General features: G+C 36.7%; 1 protein-coding gene across 8 annotated transcripts in view; it reads right to left on the bottom strand.

The window, feature by feature from the left end:
• The window catches only part of ablim2 (actin binding LIM protein family, member 2), a 67,641-nt gene that overhangs the window by 24,629 nt on the left and 26,129 nt on the right, over window positions 1-16,883 (bottom strand). For 6 of the 8 annotated variants that reach the window (XR_014201051.1, XR_014201052.1, XR_014201053.1 and 3 more), the window contains exons 3-9: window positions 13,505-13,688; window positions 10,909-11,021; window positions 10,632-10,758; window positions 10,291-10,384; window positions 4,618-4,705; window positions 2,848-2,906; window positions 373-423 (exon numbers count right to left, since the gene is read on the bottom strand). Coding sequence is in view for 1 of the 8 variants with exons in the window: in XM_082151730.1 (XP_082007856.1) it covers window positions 373-423; window positions 2,848-2,906; window positions 4,618-4,705; window positions 10,291-10,384; window positions 10,632-10,758; window positions 10,909-11,021; window positions 13,505-13,688 (716 nt within the window). In the remaining 7 variants the exon portion in view is untranslated. The remainder of the gene's footprint in view (window positions 1-372; window positions 424-2,847; window positions 2,907-4,617; window positions 4,706-10,290; window positions 10,385-10,631; window positions 10,759-10,908; window positions 11,022-13,504; window positions 13,689-16,883) is intronic. The other 2 variants (XR_014201055.1, XR_014201056.1) reach the window with 1 other exon arrangement.

Raw genomic sequence — 16,883 nt, 5'->3', positions numbered from 1 at the left:
ACCTGTTTAGCGATGTAAGTTTATGCTGACATATAATTAAATAATGGTTTGTGTTTTTAAAAAAACATCTATTGTGTGTCAGATGTGTAGTGAGTTGGCTCACAAGATTTATGTTTCGAGCTTCAGAACCTCTGTTAAGGGAACATAGTGAGCATTCATGCTTCATGGTGCATTGTGGGATTTGTGGGACTGAACATCTTTGTCCAGATGTTAAGAACTGTTCTTTGGTTCCTGATTTCTATTGGGTGGGTGTGGCAGTAGCCTACAGTGGCCTGGCAGGCCCATTTTGGACCTCATTGAGCATTCTATTAAAGCTGAAAGCAGGTCGGGAGGTAAGCCCATGCAGAGGGAAGTGGGCCGCATGTCACAAACCTGCACAGGTGCATTGGAATGGAGATCACTGAGCTGAATCCGCACCTGTTTCTGCAGGGAAAGGGTTGTTACAGTGAAGCGCTTCCACATACTGCATATCACCTTTGTTTAAGATATGCAACTCGATAGATTCCCTGGTAAATGATTTTGCATGGTATATTTTAGAGCATGTCGGCTGCCTAAACCAGAGCTCATTTTTATTTCGTAACATCGCACACCTTTTTAAATGCTGTCACTGATTCTAGCTGCTATGAGAAAACAATCATCGTTGACTTTGGTGAATGACATAAGTGGGGGACATAAGGTAAAAGAGTAGCAAAACTCGAGAGCACGTAGATGTGAATTTGAGAACTTGTACAATAAATATTCGTGCTTGTACGTGAACATTTACACTCACAGCTCCAATGTGAAAACCTGTAAAATAAAAATCTGAAGTTGAATGTTGAAATTTGCACTCGCAGACAATAGTCTCAAACCTGTATTCTGAATTTGAAGCTGCAGACAAGTAGTCACAAACTAAGGAAGTGTCCAACGTTCCACACATTTCTTTTTTTCGGTATAACTCCAGCGTAGAATAGTGCGCAAGTATGCGAATTGAGAATGAATTGGATCTGCTAATAATAGAGGTGTTTATTTGCATATTCCGTCTACGTTCATTTAGTGCTTGATTCACTTAATTTGCCCCTTTTATGCTTTTGTTTTAAAGGTCTCCTTCAATAGATTTGCATATCCAAGGTCAAAAACACTTTAATTTTCTCATACTATACATTGCAGCATCACCTCTTTTCTCACAGTGTTTGAGACGATTTGATCAAGGAACTGGTTTCTCTAAACCCCTCCTTTGCGAGAGCCTACTCTGCTGTGATTGGTCAGATGGCCCAGTCTGTTGTGATTGGTCAGTGCATCTGAAATTTAAATCTCATTACCATATCCGAATTTCAGCTCTGAAAGTTTCCTCAGTATACACAGTGAAATGAACAGAAACTATCGTCTTATATCGAGCATCGGTTTGACTGTATCAATTTGAGCGTGAGTCTTCATCATTTTCCTTCATCCTCAGAATTTGCTTTCACAGCGCAGAAAACAGGTCGACAACACAAACCAAACTCTTCCATGGCCTCAGCGATAACTACAGTGTTTGAGGGCAGATCAAAGTAGACGTTGTTGGCGGGCAGCAAAACAAACCAACATAGGTTCATGCAGGAAGTAAAACTGTAATTACTGACGACTCATTTCAGACAGCTCGGATTTAGTTCTTCCTTTTTGGAGACAAACCCCATTTATCATGCACTTTGATCTTTGTAGATTTTTTACATTCATATTCAACTGTTTAACACACTACATGAAAGATAATATCTAAAAAAAAACATAAAAGGGGCACTTTAAGGAATTTAGCAAATTCATTAACAGCACAACCATGCAAAATTACTACTGAGCACAATTTGCAACTTTCTTCTGAGAGCGGCTGTGGAGGATGAAATCCTTCATACTTTACTGGAACTATAGAGTATCACCAAGCGGGAAGGAAGTCGACCGGAAGTTGAAGCCGGCCGCGTGCCACCATCTTGTAGCAGAACTTCACCTGCTGTTAGCATCCCATTGACTCCCATTCATTTTGGCGTTACTTTGACAGTGAATAACTTTACATCTGAGGCGTTTGAAGACTCCATTTGTCCATTATTTATTTCTAAAGAAACACGAAAATGTATAAAAGGCTCCATTACCTTGTATCTTACGTTATGGCCCCGTAGAAGCAGTTTTTGTAAAAGTAGGCTAACGATTGCGTCATAACCACACGACTCTCTGTCGCACAGTAGAGAGATTACCGTATGGACGGGAGGAGAAGCTCGCGGTCAATTGGGGGGACGTGGAGGCAAAATTACAAAATAATTAATCAGAATACCTAGCAAAAGTTTCTCCTGCTCCTAGCTCATGGACAGCTCCTACTCACACTCTCCGTCTCTGCAAGATTCGGAAGGGAATGATTCAGATTTCTCTCGGCACAGCTACTAGAGGACAGACGGGTTGCTCACGTCACATCTACGTCGTCAAGCTCGGTTTGAGTCTGCGCGTCAGGAACGGAAGTCCTAAGAAATCGCTGAAAACGGGCTTCACTTGTCTCAATTGAGTTCCAATGAGATGACTCTGTCCACTTCTTATACTGTCTATGAGTATCACTCCACCACCATGATCCAGGCACCTGAAGCGGCTCTTTAAAAAGCCAAAGGTGCGCTTGACAACAACATGCATCTGGATGTTTGCCGATTACAACACTTTTTGTACATTTGTTGAAGAATAACAACTGCCATGATCTTTTTTTTTTACATTTTTCTTTTAAAATACAGTCAACCTATTTCCAGTGTGTGAAAATAGCAAGTTTGTTGAAAAAGGAGCAATATATAATAAGCCTAATTTACATAGAGAGAATGACTGTTTCAGAGCATTTAACTCTTAGTCAAATTGGATTGCAGTTACCTTACTCTTCTCCTCTATACGTGCTGCCTGTCTGCAAGGAGGATGCCAGATGGAAGAACCTGTGAAAGAGAAAGCTAAAAATAACTAAAAAGTCCATGTAAAAATGCAGTGGCCCTACAGTATTTGACACTTAAGTCACACTTGTAATGGCTGTATGTCATTGCATTAGAAGTGGCATCAGCAAAATAAATAAATAATGATAATTCAGTACTCACTTCCCTGAGCCATTTTTGCAAAAACTTTTAACAAACTGGTGTCTTTTTTAGTGGATTGATTTTTTTTTATATAGCACGAATACAGTTCAAAAGTTAGTATGATTTTTTTGAAAGAAATTAATACTTTTATTCAGGATGCATTATATCAATCAAAAGTGACAGAAAGTTACTTTATTATTTCAAATAAATGCTGTTCTTTTGAACTTTCTATTCATCAAATAATCCTAAAAAAAACATCACTGTTTCCAAAAAAATATTAAGCAGCAGAACTGTTTTTAACATTGATATATCATGTATAATATCAAGTGTTTCTTGTGAATCAAATATTAGAATGATATAACAATGATATAATATTATTATTATTTTTGAAGGATCTTGTAACACTGAAGACTGGCGTAATGATGCTGAATATTCAGCTTTGCCCTCACATGAAAAATTATTTTTTAAATATATTAAAATCTAAAAGTTATTTTGAATTGTAATAATATTTCACAATATTACTGTTTTACTGTATTTTGATCAAATAAATGCAGCCTTGGTGAGCATAAGAGACTTCTTTCAAAATTATAAAAAAATATTACGGACCCCAAAACCTTTGAACAGTAGTGTCGATTTTTAAGTGTGGTTTAAATATTTTTGGGCCCACAGTTCTTAATTCAATTTATTATCTCACATAACTTGTCTACCTGAGGTGTTAGCATGCTCATATATACCCCTATACAAACTGGCATTCATAAACTAACACAATCATTCACCCCTAGAATGAGTCAGCAGTCTTTCGTTTTATTTCAGCCAGATTGAAAAAGACCAAGTTCTAACTGATTCTGCTATAAAAGCATCAAGTCTTGTCCCCATCTGACTATAAATCTCCTTTGACAAACTACAGTGCAGTGAGATTCCAGTGAGAGACTGAATTATTGCAACGTTTGAGGTGAGACACAAGCGAAAAAATAAACCCATATATATCTTATGATGTCAAATGTTTATTTTCTTCTTTATAATTTAAATGGGATGTGACGGGTGTGAGCTTTTAGCTTTATATGACTGTCTATTGCTTTATTATTAAAATACAAAACAAACTATCCATCCATGTTTTTGTCAGTACAGATATTGTTTTTCTTAAGCATAAAACTCCAAGTACACTAATACATATATACAAATGATTCAAAAATCCTCATCAATATACTCCAGCTGTGTCTGTCTGGTTTCATGGTCTAAAATTAGAGAACTTTGCAGAGAAAAATGTATTTGTTTATTGCAGCATTCTGACACAAATCAATCAATGAAATCTTCACAACTAATCAATTTTCTTCATTTTTTTAATGAATAACATTACATAACATTACAAGCTGATTTGGGAGGCACAGAGATGAAGTCACTCATGAGACTTAGGCTCCATCCATCAGATTAATTATTTGTGATCCATTATAGAGTTTTTTGTTTTGAATATTACAGTTTCATTAGAGTTTTATTGTATTGAAAGATTTGTGTGAATAAAATTTCAGCATCAGAATCAAACCTTTTCATCATGTAGATTTGATGAGATTTAAGTTACCTTGCAGGTACATCTCCTCGCCCTCCCCAAACATCTGCTCACAGCGTGCACATCTGGCACATGTGGGATGGTAGTGCTTTTCTCCAGCCTGCAAAAGATAAACAGAGAGCACACATCAGTCATTCAACTCCACTGCAGGAAATTATTAAAGGGATACTTCACCTCTGGAAATATGAATGTGTATTTAAAATGGGTCATTTATGTAGAAGAAATGTGAAATTATTTTTGAATTTGGAGCTTTCTAGACTGAGAAAAACCAGAAAATGTATTTTTGGCTTATGTGGATGAAAGACAACAACTCCCAGAATGCACTTGCTTCGCTGCCCTAGGAGGCGACTCCCATGCCACGCCTACCGGTTAGTTAGAGAGCGCAGTTGAAAACAACAAGGCTAGGCTACTAGTAAGTCTCCGTGACGAGTTTGCCCGGGATTTCGAGATTGTCCAAAATGTCCGGGATTCGGCTTTTGCGTTCTACAGTCGCCATTCATTATGTTTACTGTGGCGAGCAGGACGAGGCTGAGGGGCGCAGGAGAACGACGCGAGGCCGGTGGCGTGATTACTGATGAGCGGCACTGTGAGACGCACCGGTCTCGTATCTCTCACGGAGGAGCGGGAATTTTCTTAGCAATGTTAAAACGCGCATCAACCGATCACTTGTTTAGCGTTCATGTAAACACTACATTCAGATTCACCAATCGGAATGAATTCAGTTAGATTGAAACAAAGGTGTGCATGTAAACAATGAATGGCGACTGCAGAAAGCAAAAGCTGAATCCCGGACATTTTGGACGATCTCGACAGCCGGACATGTCCGGGAAAAAGAGGATGGTAACCCCTACTACTCAGCTTTCTCCTACTACTCAGCTTTCTCCACAACAAGACCCTGCTAGCTTAGCTTCCAAAGAAAGACGACTGACAGACACTCTATGTGTACATTCTGTGAGAGAGATCCCACCCTCTATGGGCGGGTTGAGAACATGCGGGACAGCCCCTCCTACTGGCTGTAGTCTTTAGCCTCTGGCCAAAAAATCCTCAGATGACGCAAAATGACGATTTTTGTGTCATCGGAGGATTTTTTCCAGACAAAAAAATATAGAAATCTCTCGTCTCAGGGGGATATGAGGGTGGAAAGCACTGTAATTCGAAAATACTACAGGTTTTCTACTAATACAAAGCTTAATGCTAAATCCTGAAGTATCCCTTTAATTAACCCTTAATTAATAGGGTCTTCAGTGACCCGGGGCGTCATTCACTACCGTCCTCCTCATATTTAAAAAAATAAATAAACATCAACCTTCTTAGTATTCCTTAATCACTTGATTATGAACAATTTAACAAGAAATAAATAATACAATTATAAAAGAATGCCTGTTTTACCCATTAATTTTTTGTAAAAATTGTATAGGGTCGCTAACAGTGTGTAACAGTGTAAGTAAATTTTTTTTGCACAACAATAATTTAATCTTTGATGACTGAATAAGTGCAATTAATCTTTATTCCACAAAGTGGCGATGTCTGATACACAATGATGAAGTGATGTTTCACTTGTAGTTACTGCAGACAGAAAATAAAAGAATAGGACGAATCATTAGCAAAACTTGAAATGGCTCAGCCAGCGATTTACTGCAGAGCAAGTACTGAATGCAATCAAATATTAGTGTCACTGTCACTTGATGGATCTGGTGAAGAAGCTGTTAGTGATCAAAATACTGATTTTGAAAATGTTGAAAATGATACTTTTGAGAATAAGTTTGAGATCGAAATTTGTTGAATGTTGAATGTACTGGGAAATGAGCTCTGATGAGGACAGTGATGATGGTATAAAACATCTGCTCAAACTGAACCCTTCCAAGCTCCAAAAGGTAACAAAATATGCTTTATTTTATTCTTCTGTAATTGTTACTTTAATATCAGGAGAGTTTTATATTATTGCAACAGGTAGATTGATACAGGTCGCTAAAGACCTGAATATGTAATAATGATTAGCAAAACATTTATGCATTTAAGGGTTAATTTATACACAACATATAATTCAAAGTAATATGTATTTAATCACATGGAGAGAATATTAAAGGAACACTCCACCGTTTTTTGAAATAGGGCTTATTCACCTTCTTTCCTACATTTAGATAGGTGGGCAAATGCATTTTTGTCTCAGTGCATGCATTGTTTTAGTTTGACAGGGTCGGCGCTAGCTTAGCTTAGCATAATGAATGGAATCCTTTGTTGCCAGCTAGCATGTCCTGAGTAAAAGTGATATAATTGTTTTTAAAAACCCACCTAATTACTTCTTGTGGCCTGCGTATTCACAACAAGTACAAATAGCGATGCAGATTAACACTAGACGATTTCCTATGCAGATATTGACTTAGGGGGAAGCACAGGTGAAGCACTGCTACTTGGGCGGAGAGATATCACGCCCAAGTAGCAGTGCTTCGCCTGTGCTTCCCCCTAATATAGTCCTTAATATATAAGTCAATATCTGCCTAGGAAATCGCCTAGTGTTAATCTGCATCACTATTTGTACTTGTTGTGAATACGCAGGCCACAAGAAGTAATTAGGTGGGTTTTAAAAAAAAATGTATATCACTTTTACTCAGGACATGCTAGCTGGCAACAAAGGATTCCATTCATTGTGCTAAGCTAAGCTAGCGCCGACCCTGTCAAACTAAAACAATGCATGCACTGAGACAAAAATGCATTTGCCCACCTATCTAAATGTAGGAAAGAAAGTGAATAAGCCCTATTTCAAAAAACGGTGGAGTGTTCCTTTGAGACTAAATTTGTAGCAGAGAAAAAAACCTGCTTGCACTATATGTATTTGAACAGTAGAGGGAACACAGAAAGAGGAGCTGGCGGTGGAAAGCTGCCACACTTCACTTCTTATGGTCACGTTAATTTCATTTTAAAACTTTGACAAGACCACTATACACAAAATGGCTTCCCATATTGCTCAAGTGGCTCCGCCTCAGCAGGCTTACTGTACTATACTAAAAAAATCTCATTCTCATTTCTGTAACACCAAAAAATATGCATTGCATGACATTTTAAAGTACATTTGTAAAGTGCAAATATATATCACGGTAGTATTTTAATTTGTACTGGTTTTATCATTGTTTTTTTTCATAAACAATGGCAAATTAAAAAGAAAAGAATCTTCACAAAATATAATATTTTAGTTCATTTTGACCCTAAGGTGAAATATGACCCAGACTGAAAGACAAACAGAAAGATAATATGCCATAAATGAACGGTATGGTCTCATATTTCAATATCATCAACAACAAAAATAACAAGATCATGTCTTGTCCTTAAATTTTCTCTAGATTTCTATGAATTAATATGATAATTAATCATTATAGTGTTTCTAAGAGCTCTGTCAGGCTGTAGTTTTGTAATTTTTCTTTAAATATATGCTCTAAATCTTTTCCAGGTTAGTTTTAGTTTATGAGGTAAAAAGTTCTAGACTGTTCTAGAGTACAGATTTGTCAAATCTATTTCATCTTTTATATTTTCCTAATCCATTCTCATCTATCGGAAATGTTCAGCATGCTGCTTTTAATGTTCAACACAGATGTTGATTTAATTTAACGTGCATCATAACCTGCACTGGGAAAATCTACTCAGCCCCCTCCACCTCAGCCCCCTCCGAGGCCATCCTCTTTAAACACAGCTTCAGTCCTGCCACTGGAAATGTCATGACATTTCAGGTTCAGATACAATTCTCAATCAGTGCTAAAGACTAAATTGGGCCTAAAAACACACACACTCTGTTTTTTCTCTTTCTGTTTCCATCGGAGCAGTTGTTCAAATGGAACAAACTGTTTAAAAATCCCCTCAAATACACAATAAAAACCTTTACCTTTGATTACCTCAATACCCTGATGGTGTCTAAGCTTGTAAACTGGCAATACTCCTGAAAGGTGGGCTAATTAAACTTGCTAACATAAGGATACCTGTATCAGCTAGTCTTCAGTTCATGTAAAAAAAATGTGCCAAAGGCAAAAGAGTATGCCAAGATACCATTTTGCATGACTTCATTTATTTCACACTTGGCACGACAGTTGTGTAGTTAAAAATACCATCCTAAACTATGATGTCACACAATCTAATTCTGGGTTTTACGGTAGCAGTGCCAATGGGACAGAGTCACTATAGCAACAGTGTGCAACTTCTGACAAATATCTAACAAACACATAAACACACACAGATTTATAGACCTCTAAGGAACACGAATCTGTAGATCTTTATGTATGTGATAACTATGATAATGCACACATAACTTGTTTTATTTACAAGCAATATTTAGCCATATGAGACCAACCAATGGGAAACTAAGCAGATACAAAGAACAACTACATCAATAGGGGGCTTGTTAGGGTGTAACAAAATAGCTGTTTAAAGAAAAACGAGGAAGAGTTTGCATGTAAGAACAAAAGAGAGTGAACAAAACAGAAAAAGTGAAAGGGAGAAGCAATATGAGGAGATAGATTGTTCAATACTATAATTAGGCTTTAGAGGGGTTGTGAAATGACTGTCTTAGATTCTCTTAGTAAGCACCCACTCAGCTTGACCACTGGGATTATAGAGTACCAGCTCTCAGATGAGAATAAAAGCCTTTCACACACACTCAAAGAAAATATATGAGAAATGCAAACAAATCTTAGGGGCAACAATGCTAAAATCAAAAAGAAACAGCATTTGCAACCCATTTTACTTGGTAATGTGACATTTCTGAGAGAAACATAATACTTGATTAGAAAAGTGTATCGCAGGACTTGATTATATTTACTGTGATTTGATTGGAACATGAAAAGTGGACAGAATCACACCATACTCTTGAGGCTTTAAGTCCATGTCGATTAGCTTTGAGATCATCTATATTAGTGAACTCCTAAAAGTTGACAAAATTCATTTAAGAAATTTAGCATATTTGAAATTTCCCGAAGAGACATTTGAAGTCTGTCTCTTTTGGGAAGATAGACCAAAAATATTGATGACTCAATCTGTACTAGGCAGATATTTGTCCAATCAAATGTTCTCTAGAATGAGAGTGTCCCTCCCCTTGATACATGGCTGTGATATAACTTAAGCCTATTGGCTTATTAAAAAATGGATGAGCCTTTTAATTTATCCCACCCAAACCGAGTTGTTATTGTTAACAAAACTATTAAAAGTGATTTTCCTTCATTGAAATAAAATAAAATATATATATTAGATGAAAAATGTAATCTTAAAAAACTTAAGCGAAAATTTTATTGGCAACTATCTGAAATAAATCTGAAATATAGTACTAAAATATAGAACTAATAAAGTACTGAAAAACTTAAATAAAAATGAAGCTAAATAGAAATAGTTTAACAAAAGCACATAACATTACTCAAACTTAAAAATTAAATTAAATGAAAACATAATTTTTTTTTTTAAATAAAAGCCAATTCAAAATATTAATAAGTACTACAAAAATACATAACACTTTTCATTTTAATAAGAACATTTCAATCTTCCACAATTTTCTGGTCTTTAAAGAAGAAAATGGGGTCCATTTTGATTTCATGTTGAGTTTAAACAAATATTAACAATATAATTATGCCATTCATTCATCTACTTTCATCCATTAAGGAATCCATTCATTAAATGATCACTGCCAAATAGTAAAGATTTCCTTCAAACCTCAAGCACTTTTCCAGTGATGTATTTCTTGCAGGTTTCACACTGGATGCCGAACATGGCGTGGTAGTCTGCCTCACAATACGGGATCCCATCCCTACAGAACATCAACACACATTACAGTAGATGTAATTCACTTGAACTCGAAGATGGTGACAAGTCTCTGTTTGCTCTCCGGCCTTGAGAAATCCCACACTGTTCTTTCATATTAGAGCACATCAATAATGTTGAGTCATTCCAGTGGGTTCAGCAGGCTTTCATATCACATTACTACGATTGATAAAAGACACACAAGCACCCATCTACACATTCGCACACACATGAACAGGAATAGTGGGACTAACTTGCTGATATATTCGGCATTAAGCACTTTATTGCACACTTTGCACTTGAAGCAGCCAAGGTGCCAGTGCTTGTCCAGCGCCACCAGAGACTGCTCATTTTTAAACTCCTTTCCACAGCCACAGCAATCTGCAGAGAGAGCGAGACAAAAGTGTAGTGTAGTACTAATGAAACGCCAGAGAGGGCTGTCATTGCAGACATTTAGGAAATGAATGGGTAAGAGAGTGCATGTTACATATAATGGAAACAGATAGCAATGCAAAAGCACAGAGAACTTACTGTACACAGCCTGTGGGGGTGCCGTGCTGTTGACTGGCACAGGCTGAGTGCATTTCTCACAAATGCACTCCTTCCCATTAAACGTCACGCGGTCCCCAGCTGGAAACGGCTGCCTGCCAGAAATACACACAGTCACCTCGTCATTTACCAAGGTTATAAAGTCACTTTCATATGAGGATGAATTTTAAACTAGTTTTTAGTAAACCATTTTAAATTAGGCTCAGATGTAGGGGCACTACAACATAAATGTGAAAAACGCACAACAGGGTGACAAAACGAAACATTTCCGCATATTAGCAGTTTGCAAAAATTGCGAGAAATTGTCATGAGACAAACACTGCTTTGTTAATTTTTTTTAATTAATCAAATAACTAAGCATAAGCAAAGGCAGGTGCATTCTTAAAGGGATACACAGTTTGCCCCCAAAAATTCATTTCATAAAAAAAGACAATTTCTATCTACTCAAGAAGTTTTGTTTTCCGTTCAACGAAAAGCAATGGGGACAGATGTTGTCGAGCTCCACAAGTTACAAAAAAGCAGCATAAAAGAAAGCAAAAAGACATGTGCACTACATTTCAAGTCCTCTAAACCTGTACCAGTCACTGTTTTAATAAAAAAAAACGTCCACTTCTCAGTAGCAATAACAGGCCTACTGTAACTTATATGTACATTTGCATATTCAAACTGCCACATCACAGCCAGTTATTACACAGATGACAAACATTAATGGTGTCAGACCCGCTGCAACATGTCTCTGCATGAAATAAAAGAGATTTCATAGCTGTGGGGAGGGTTTTTAGAGAAAAATTATAACAATCTCCGACCGGTCTTCACTCAAAATAATAATTCAGAAGACTTGCAGAAGTATACAATGTCACATATAAAGCCACATACTTTTGGACTACATTTATGGTGCTTTTTTGTCATTTTTGGAGATTGACAGCACAATCAGTTTGATTGTACACTTTTAAACAACTATATTAAAATAACTATAATTTTAAATAAGTATATTAACTATAATATTGAATAACTACAGTATAAACTATTCAAATACATTGTGTAGCTAAAACTTAACGGAATTAAGTAAGAATATTAAAACCAGAAAGATCAAATTAACAGATTTTTTAATGAATAGCTACTGTAGCATTAGCATATGTTTGTACTAAGAAAACTGGTAAAGATCCCTGCCATAGCATGCACACATTAACAAGCTTAATAGTAATAGTCTAAGCATTATTATTTACAGTGTATGAAAATAAACATCTTAAATATTCAACCCAACATCTCATTTGTGTTTCACAAGCTTTATGTTTGTGCTACAATGAATAGGGCAGGAATAAGACCTCTTGGTTGAGTGAAGCAGGCCTTCATAAGAGAGGCTTGATGGCACAGGTTCAATCATATCTGGCTGATAGTTCAGTTTGAAAGCTGATGATATCACGGTATGTTGATCATCATCTCTCTAGCTCTCATCACCCAATGGAAGAGTGAATGTTTGAATCCTATTAACACACCATTGCCTGATTTTGAATTGAAACCTGATGTGCTAGCCAATGTTATGCCAAACTCTTTGTGATGGATGTTGATTGCCTGTTTTTCTTGGTATAACAATGAATACTCTGTTCCTGTGGTTGTTGGCTCAATTTACTTAGTAAAAAAAAGCCATCATTCAAAAGAAAGAGCTACTTTGCAGACCTCTGCTCACACCTACTAGCTTGCCATTAAAGTTATAATAATAGCAGTAACAATCATTTCTAACTGGCAAACATAGAAACACTAAATGTTGGAATAGGCTGTATAGAGTCATCCAGCGTAACTACAAATTAGATATTTAGAAGGTGATTTAAGATTTAGTCGCACCCAAGATATCAATTGGCTACACAGTGTCCACAGAAACATGCATCGCTATGGAAATGTAGGAGGGGCTCTTCCTGAGCAACATGTCACATGCACATACACAACATCCATTCAGAGACTGAGGGACACCCTACACCACTCTGGAAATAAGTGGCCTGGGAGCGGAGCATACACTTCATATTCTTACTGAAAGCTGATGGGTGCCCTTTCCTTCCCGTCCCTCAGTAACAAGACTGCCCAACTATAAAATTCAGAACCTTTAGAAATTATATAGTTATAATTTGATATATGATATAGTTAAGCAATATCGAGTAATGAGTGCTGTTTTTTTTCCGATTAACACAAGTGCAAATGTGATACTGATTTTATACAACATTTCAATAAGCTAATATTGTGTTATATTTTAGACACAATATTGCCTCTTTTGCTCAACTTTGCCAACGAAAAAGAATCTGCGTTTTCAACTTATCGGGTGAACCAATGGTTCAATGGCCCTTTCATAAAGAGAGACATTTACTTCATTCCAGAATGATTCAGCTGTTTGCAATAAATTGAATGAATGAATGACTTACTGGCTGCAAGATTATATATACACATACATACATACATTTGATATTGAATACGCTTTGCGAATAACATTTTGAAGTCTGGTTACTGATGCCTTACCTTACCCAAATTGTTAAATGTACAAATAGTGAATGTATGCTAGTGTTTGCAAGTGAATGCATGCCAGTCTTACTTGCAGACGGCACAAACAAAGCAGCGTGGATGGTATGTCTTGCCCAGGGCGGACACAACTTCCCCTTCAATGAACTCTTCGCAACTGAAGCAGCGGGTGCCATAGAGTCGCTGATAATCCAGAGTGCAGATATACTCGCCTTGTCGCACAAAAAAGCCTCCCTGAGCCAAGTCACATCCACAAACTGCAGAAAGAGAGAGAGACAATACAGTTAAAGCTACAGAGGGCTAAACTTTAATGATAACATAAATTGGCCAAAATGTTTCATTCACTCAAGTCAAATGAATATGTGAAAAACCTGAACCCTGTTGGTGCTTCTGTGTACTGTCTCTGATAGCCTCTTGCAAGCTGAATCAAGTTTTTAAACTGGAATGTCCTCTAATAAACTAATATCTAATATACAATATTAATTAATAATAACATTCAATAATTATCTACAAAAATATTTATGATTATTGAATAGACTAAATTTCATCGGCTCAGTTATTTTTAATATTTATCTTTTTAAATAGAGAATAGTATTCAATAGCATATGGTAATGAAAATTGTATTGAGAATCATTATATTTCACTGATATTATATCAACTACTGAAATTAAAAGACCTGAAACACACTAGTTGTCAATAAAAATCCATAATGACAACCCAAATCACACATTTGGGTGTGTGTCCATGTGTTTATGGGAGTGAAGTAATTGTTGTGTGTGTCTAATCAGTGTCAGCACACCATGACATCATCAAGTCACATGGAGACAGGAGACTGGGCAGGTGCATGAGTGGACAGGACAAAACAAAATGAAACGCAACCTTCCCCTAATTTTCCCCTCTCCCTCACTGACTCTCTCCATCTCTCCCCTAACTCTCTTTCCTTTTCTCACAGTCCTTTTTCCACTAAAACAGGAACCACATCAGAAACACAATACACACAGACACGCTCCGATGACATCATTCTCAGGGCCGATCCATTTTCCACCTCCTCTGAGGTAAATGATAACTGTGGAATTTCCTTCTCTCCCATGGATTTTCTTTCTGTCTGTCCAGAGCTGAGATGTCTCATTGTGAATAATCAAAATAAATGTACCTCTTTCTTGAGTCCTTGTATTTGTCTGCTATCGTAATTTTAATGGTAAAGTACTGTAAAAATGCCACGGTAAAAACCTGCTAATTGGTTAATAGTAAGTTTCCTTAGTATATATGATGAAAACTAACACATTTACGGGGAAATGTAACACTTGATGTTTTTCTATTTATTTAAATAATTTTGTTTCCTATTTTTCTATCAGTCATGTACATTAGGGTTATATGTTACATCTTACAGTATGTTGTTAAATTAACATTTGTTGTATCATTATAATGCAGTACAAATTCAAAATCAAATCTGCACTATGCTATCCATACTCATTTTATAGCTCTATATTCTTTATGTTTGTCAGCAATTGCCTCATTTTTGTCTGTGTATTTTTAAGGAATAACAGGGGAAACACCATGCTGAAACATAAAAAAGTTAAATATGAAAAGAGCAACTTCTGAGCAGTAAAACTGCTATATTTCCAGTAATATATAGTATGCATCCTATTCTCTCTGAGCATCTAACAGTCATCGGCTTGCCTCTGTAAGATCCCATTTTATATGACCTCACTTGGTTATTACATAAGAGCTTAACAGTGTTAGCACTCAGAAAACAGACCCTCCTCTTGCTCTCTTTCACACACACACACACACACACACACACACACACACACACACACACACACACACACACACACACACACACACACACAAATACATACACATGTGTACAAATTTGCGTGTTAGCACAACACAATGCATTCTAATGTTCCGCTCGTAGTAAAAATCCAAACAATAACATAGGAATGTTGGTCAGGAAATAGCAGGCATATTTTCCACATCTGCTCAAGAGTGATTGGTTGGTGTCCATGATATGGAAGGTTAGCTAGGTTATAAGCATATCGGGTGTGACAATGTGTGAATTCTGTTCCAAAACTTCCTCCTAAAAGCACAAACGGTCTCAAAGATAACCTGTAAGACAAGAGGACAGCACAGACCCAGGGCAAGACTGAAAACAGCATTGCACTTCTTATTTCATCAAGCAAGATTGAAATTCCAATAGAAGCCATGGCTGCTTTATTTAAATGAATTTGACGAATAATAGACATGCATCTTATAAAAAAATAAATTAAAAAAATACAATTATTGATTAAAATATCCTAGTCAGTTTCATAAGATAATTCTAACAGACTATATGGTGGTTTAAGCTATTTGGGCTATTTTGTTATTATTATATATTTTGAGGGGGATTTTTTGCTGGGAAATTTGAACTTTTTGATTCCAGGGACCCCCAAATATGGTGTTCCCCTTGCGAGGAACCCCCTTCCTAAAATATAAAAGCATCTATGTTAAAGATACATTTATACTGTGTGGGAAAAATATTACGTGGGATTGATATTATAGAGACAGCATGTTTGAAAATTAAATAACTATAAACAATTCAATTAAGTCAAAGTAATTTAAGCCAAATATAGCCAATTATGGGACAAATTCTTTTCTTTGTATTGAGTTGAGAGTGGATTATCTTTTGTATAAATGTATAATTAAAAAAATGGTTTCTGACTAATACTGCTAAATAGTCGTGATTGATCCCGTTTTTAGACAGCAGAATGAAATGGTAATAAAATCCAGTTTAATAAATGTGTTTAATTATTGCATTAACCCAGGGGTGCCCAACCCTGCTCCTGCCGATCGACTGTCCTGCACAGTTTATCTCCAACCCTAATCAAACACACCTGAAGCAACCAATTAAGGTCTTCAGGATCACTTGAAAATTAAAGGATTAGGGTTGGAGATGAACTGTGCAGGGCAGTCGATCGGCAGGAGCAGGGTTGGGCACCCCTGCATAAACCATTTAACTAATATCTTAATACTGTAACTTTGACAGCCTTAAAATACATTTAGTATAATCGTTGTTTTTTTCTTTCTGTGGACTCCCAAGCATTCCATTGCAGTCCATGGACCCAAGTTCAAAAACCTCTGCCCTAAGCACACTTTTGCCCATCAACTACTAAAGTATGTAACCCAAACCGTGCAGTGATAAGAAGTCCTCAACATTGGGGAGGGTATGTCTTTCACCCAGCCAGTATATTTAGCCCAACTGGAGACAGAAAACAACACCTGAATAAGAGGAGCAAAGGAATGTCTGCAAGCAACACTGCTCTCATGATCAAACGCATGCCACAGTCCTTGCTGATCTGAAAGTGTGCAAGTTATAATGCTAGTTCTAATTTTGAAGGATGTTTTCATGTTTTACCAGAACAATTCCTGGAACATCCCTCCCTGAGGTTAAGTGCTCCAGATGGACACCC

Source organism: Leuciscus leuciscus (assembly GCF_965113295.1).
Source record: "Leuciscus leuciscus genome assembly, chromosome: 21".
Classification (NCBI taxonomy): Eukaryota; Metazoa; Chordata; class Actinopteri; order Cypriniformes; family Leuciscidae; genus Leuciscus; species Leuciscus leuciscus.
The sequence above is the reverse complement of the archived record's forward strand: the minus strand, read 5'-3'. Positions and strand labels throughout refer to the sequence as shown.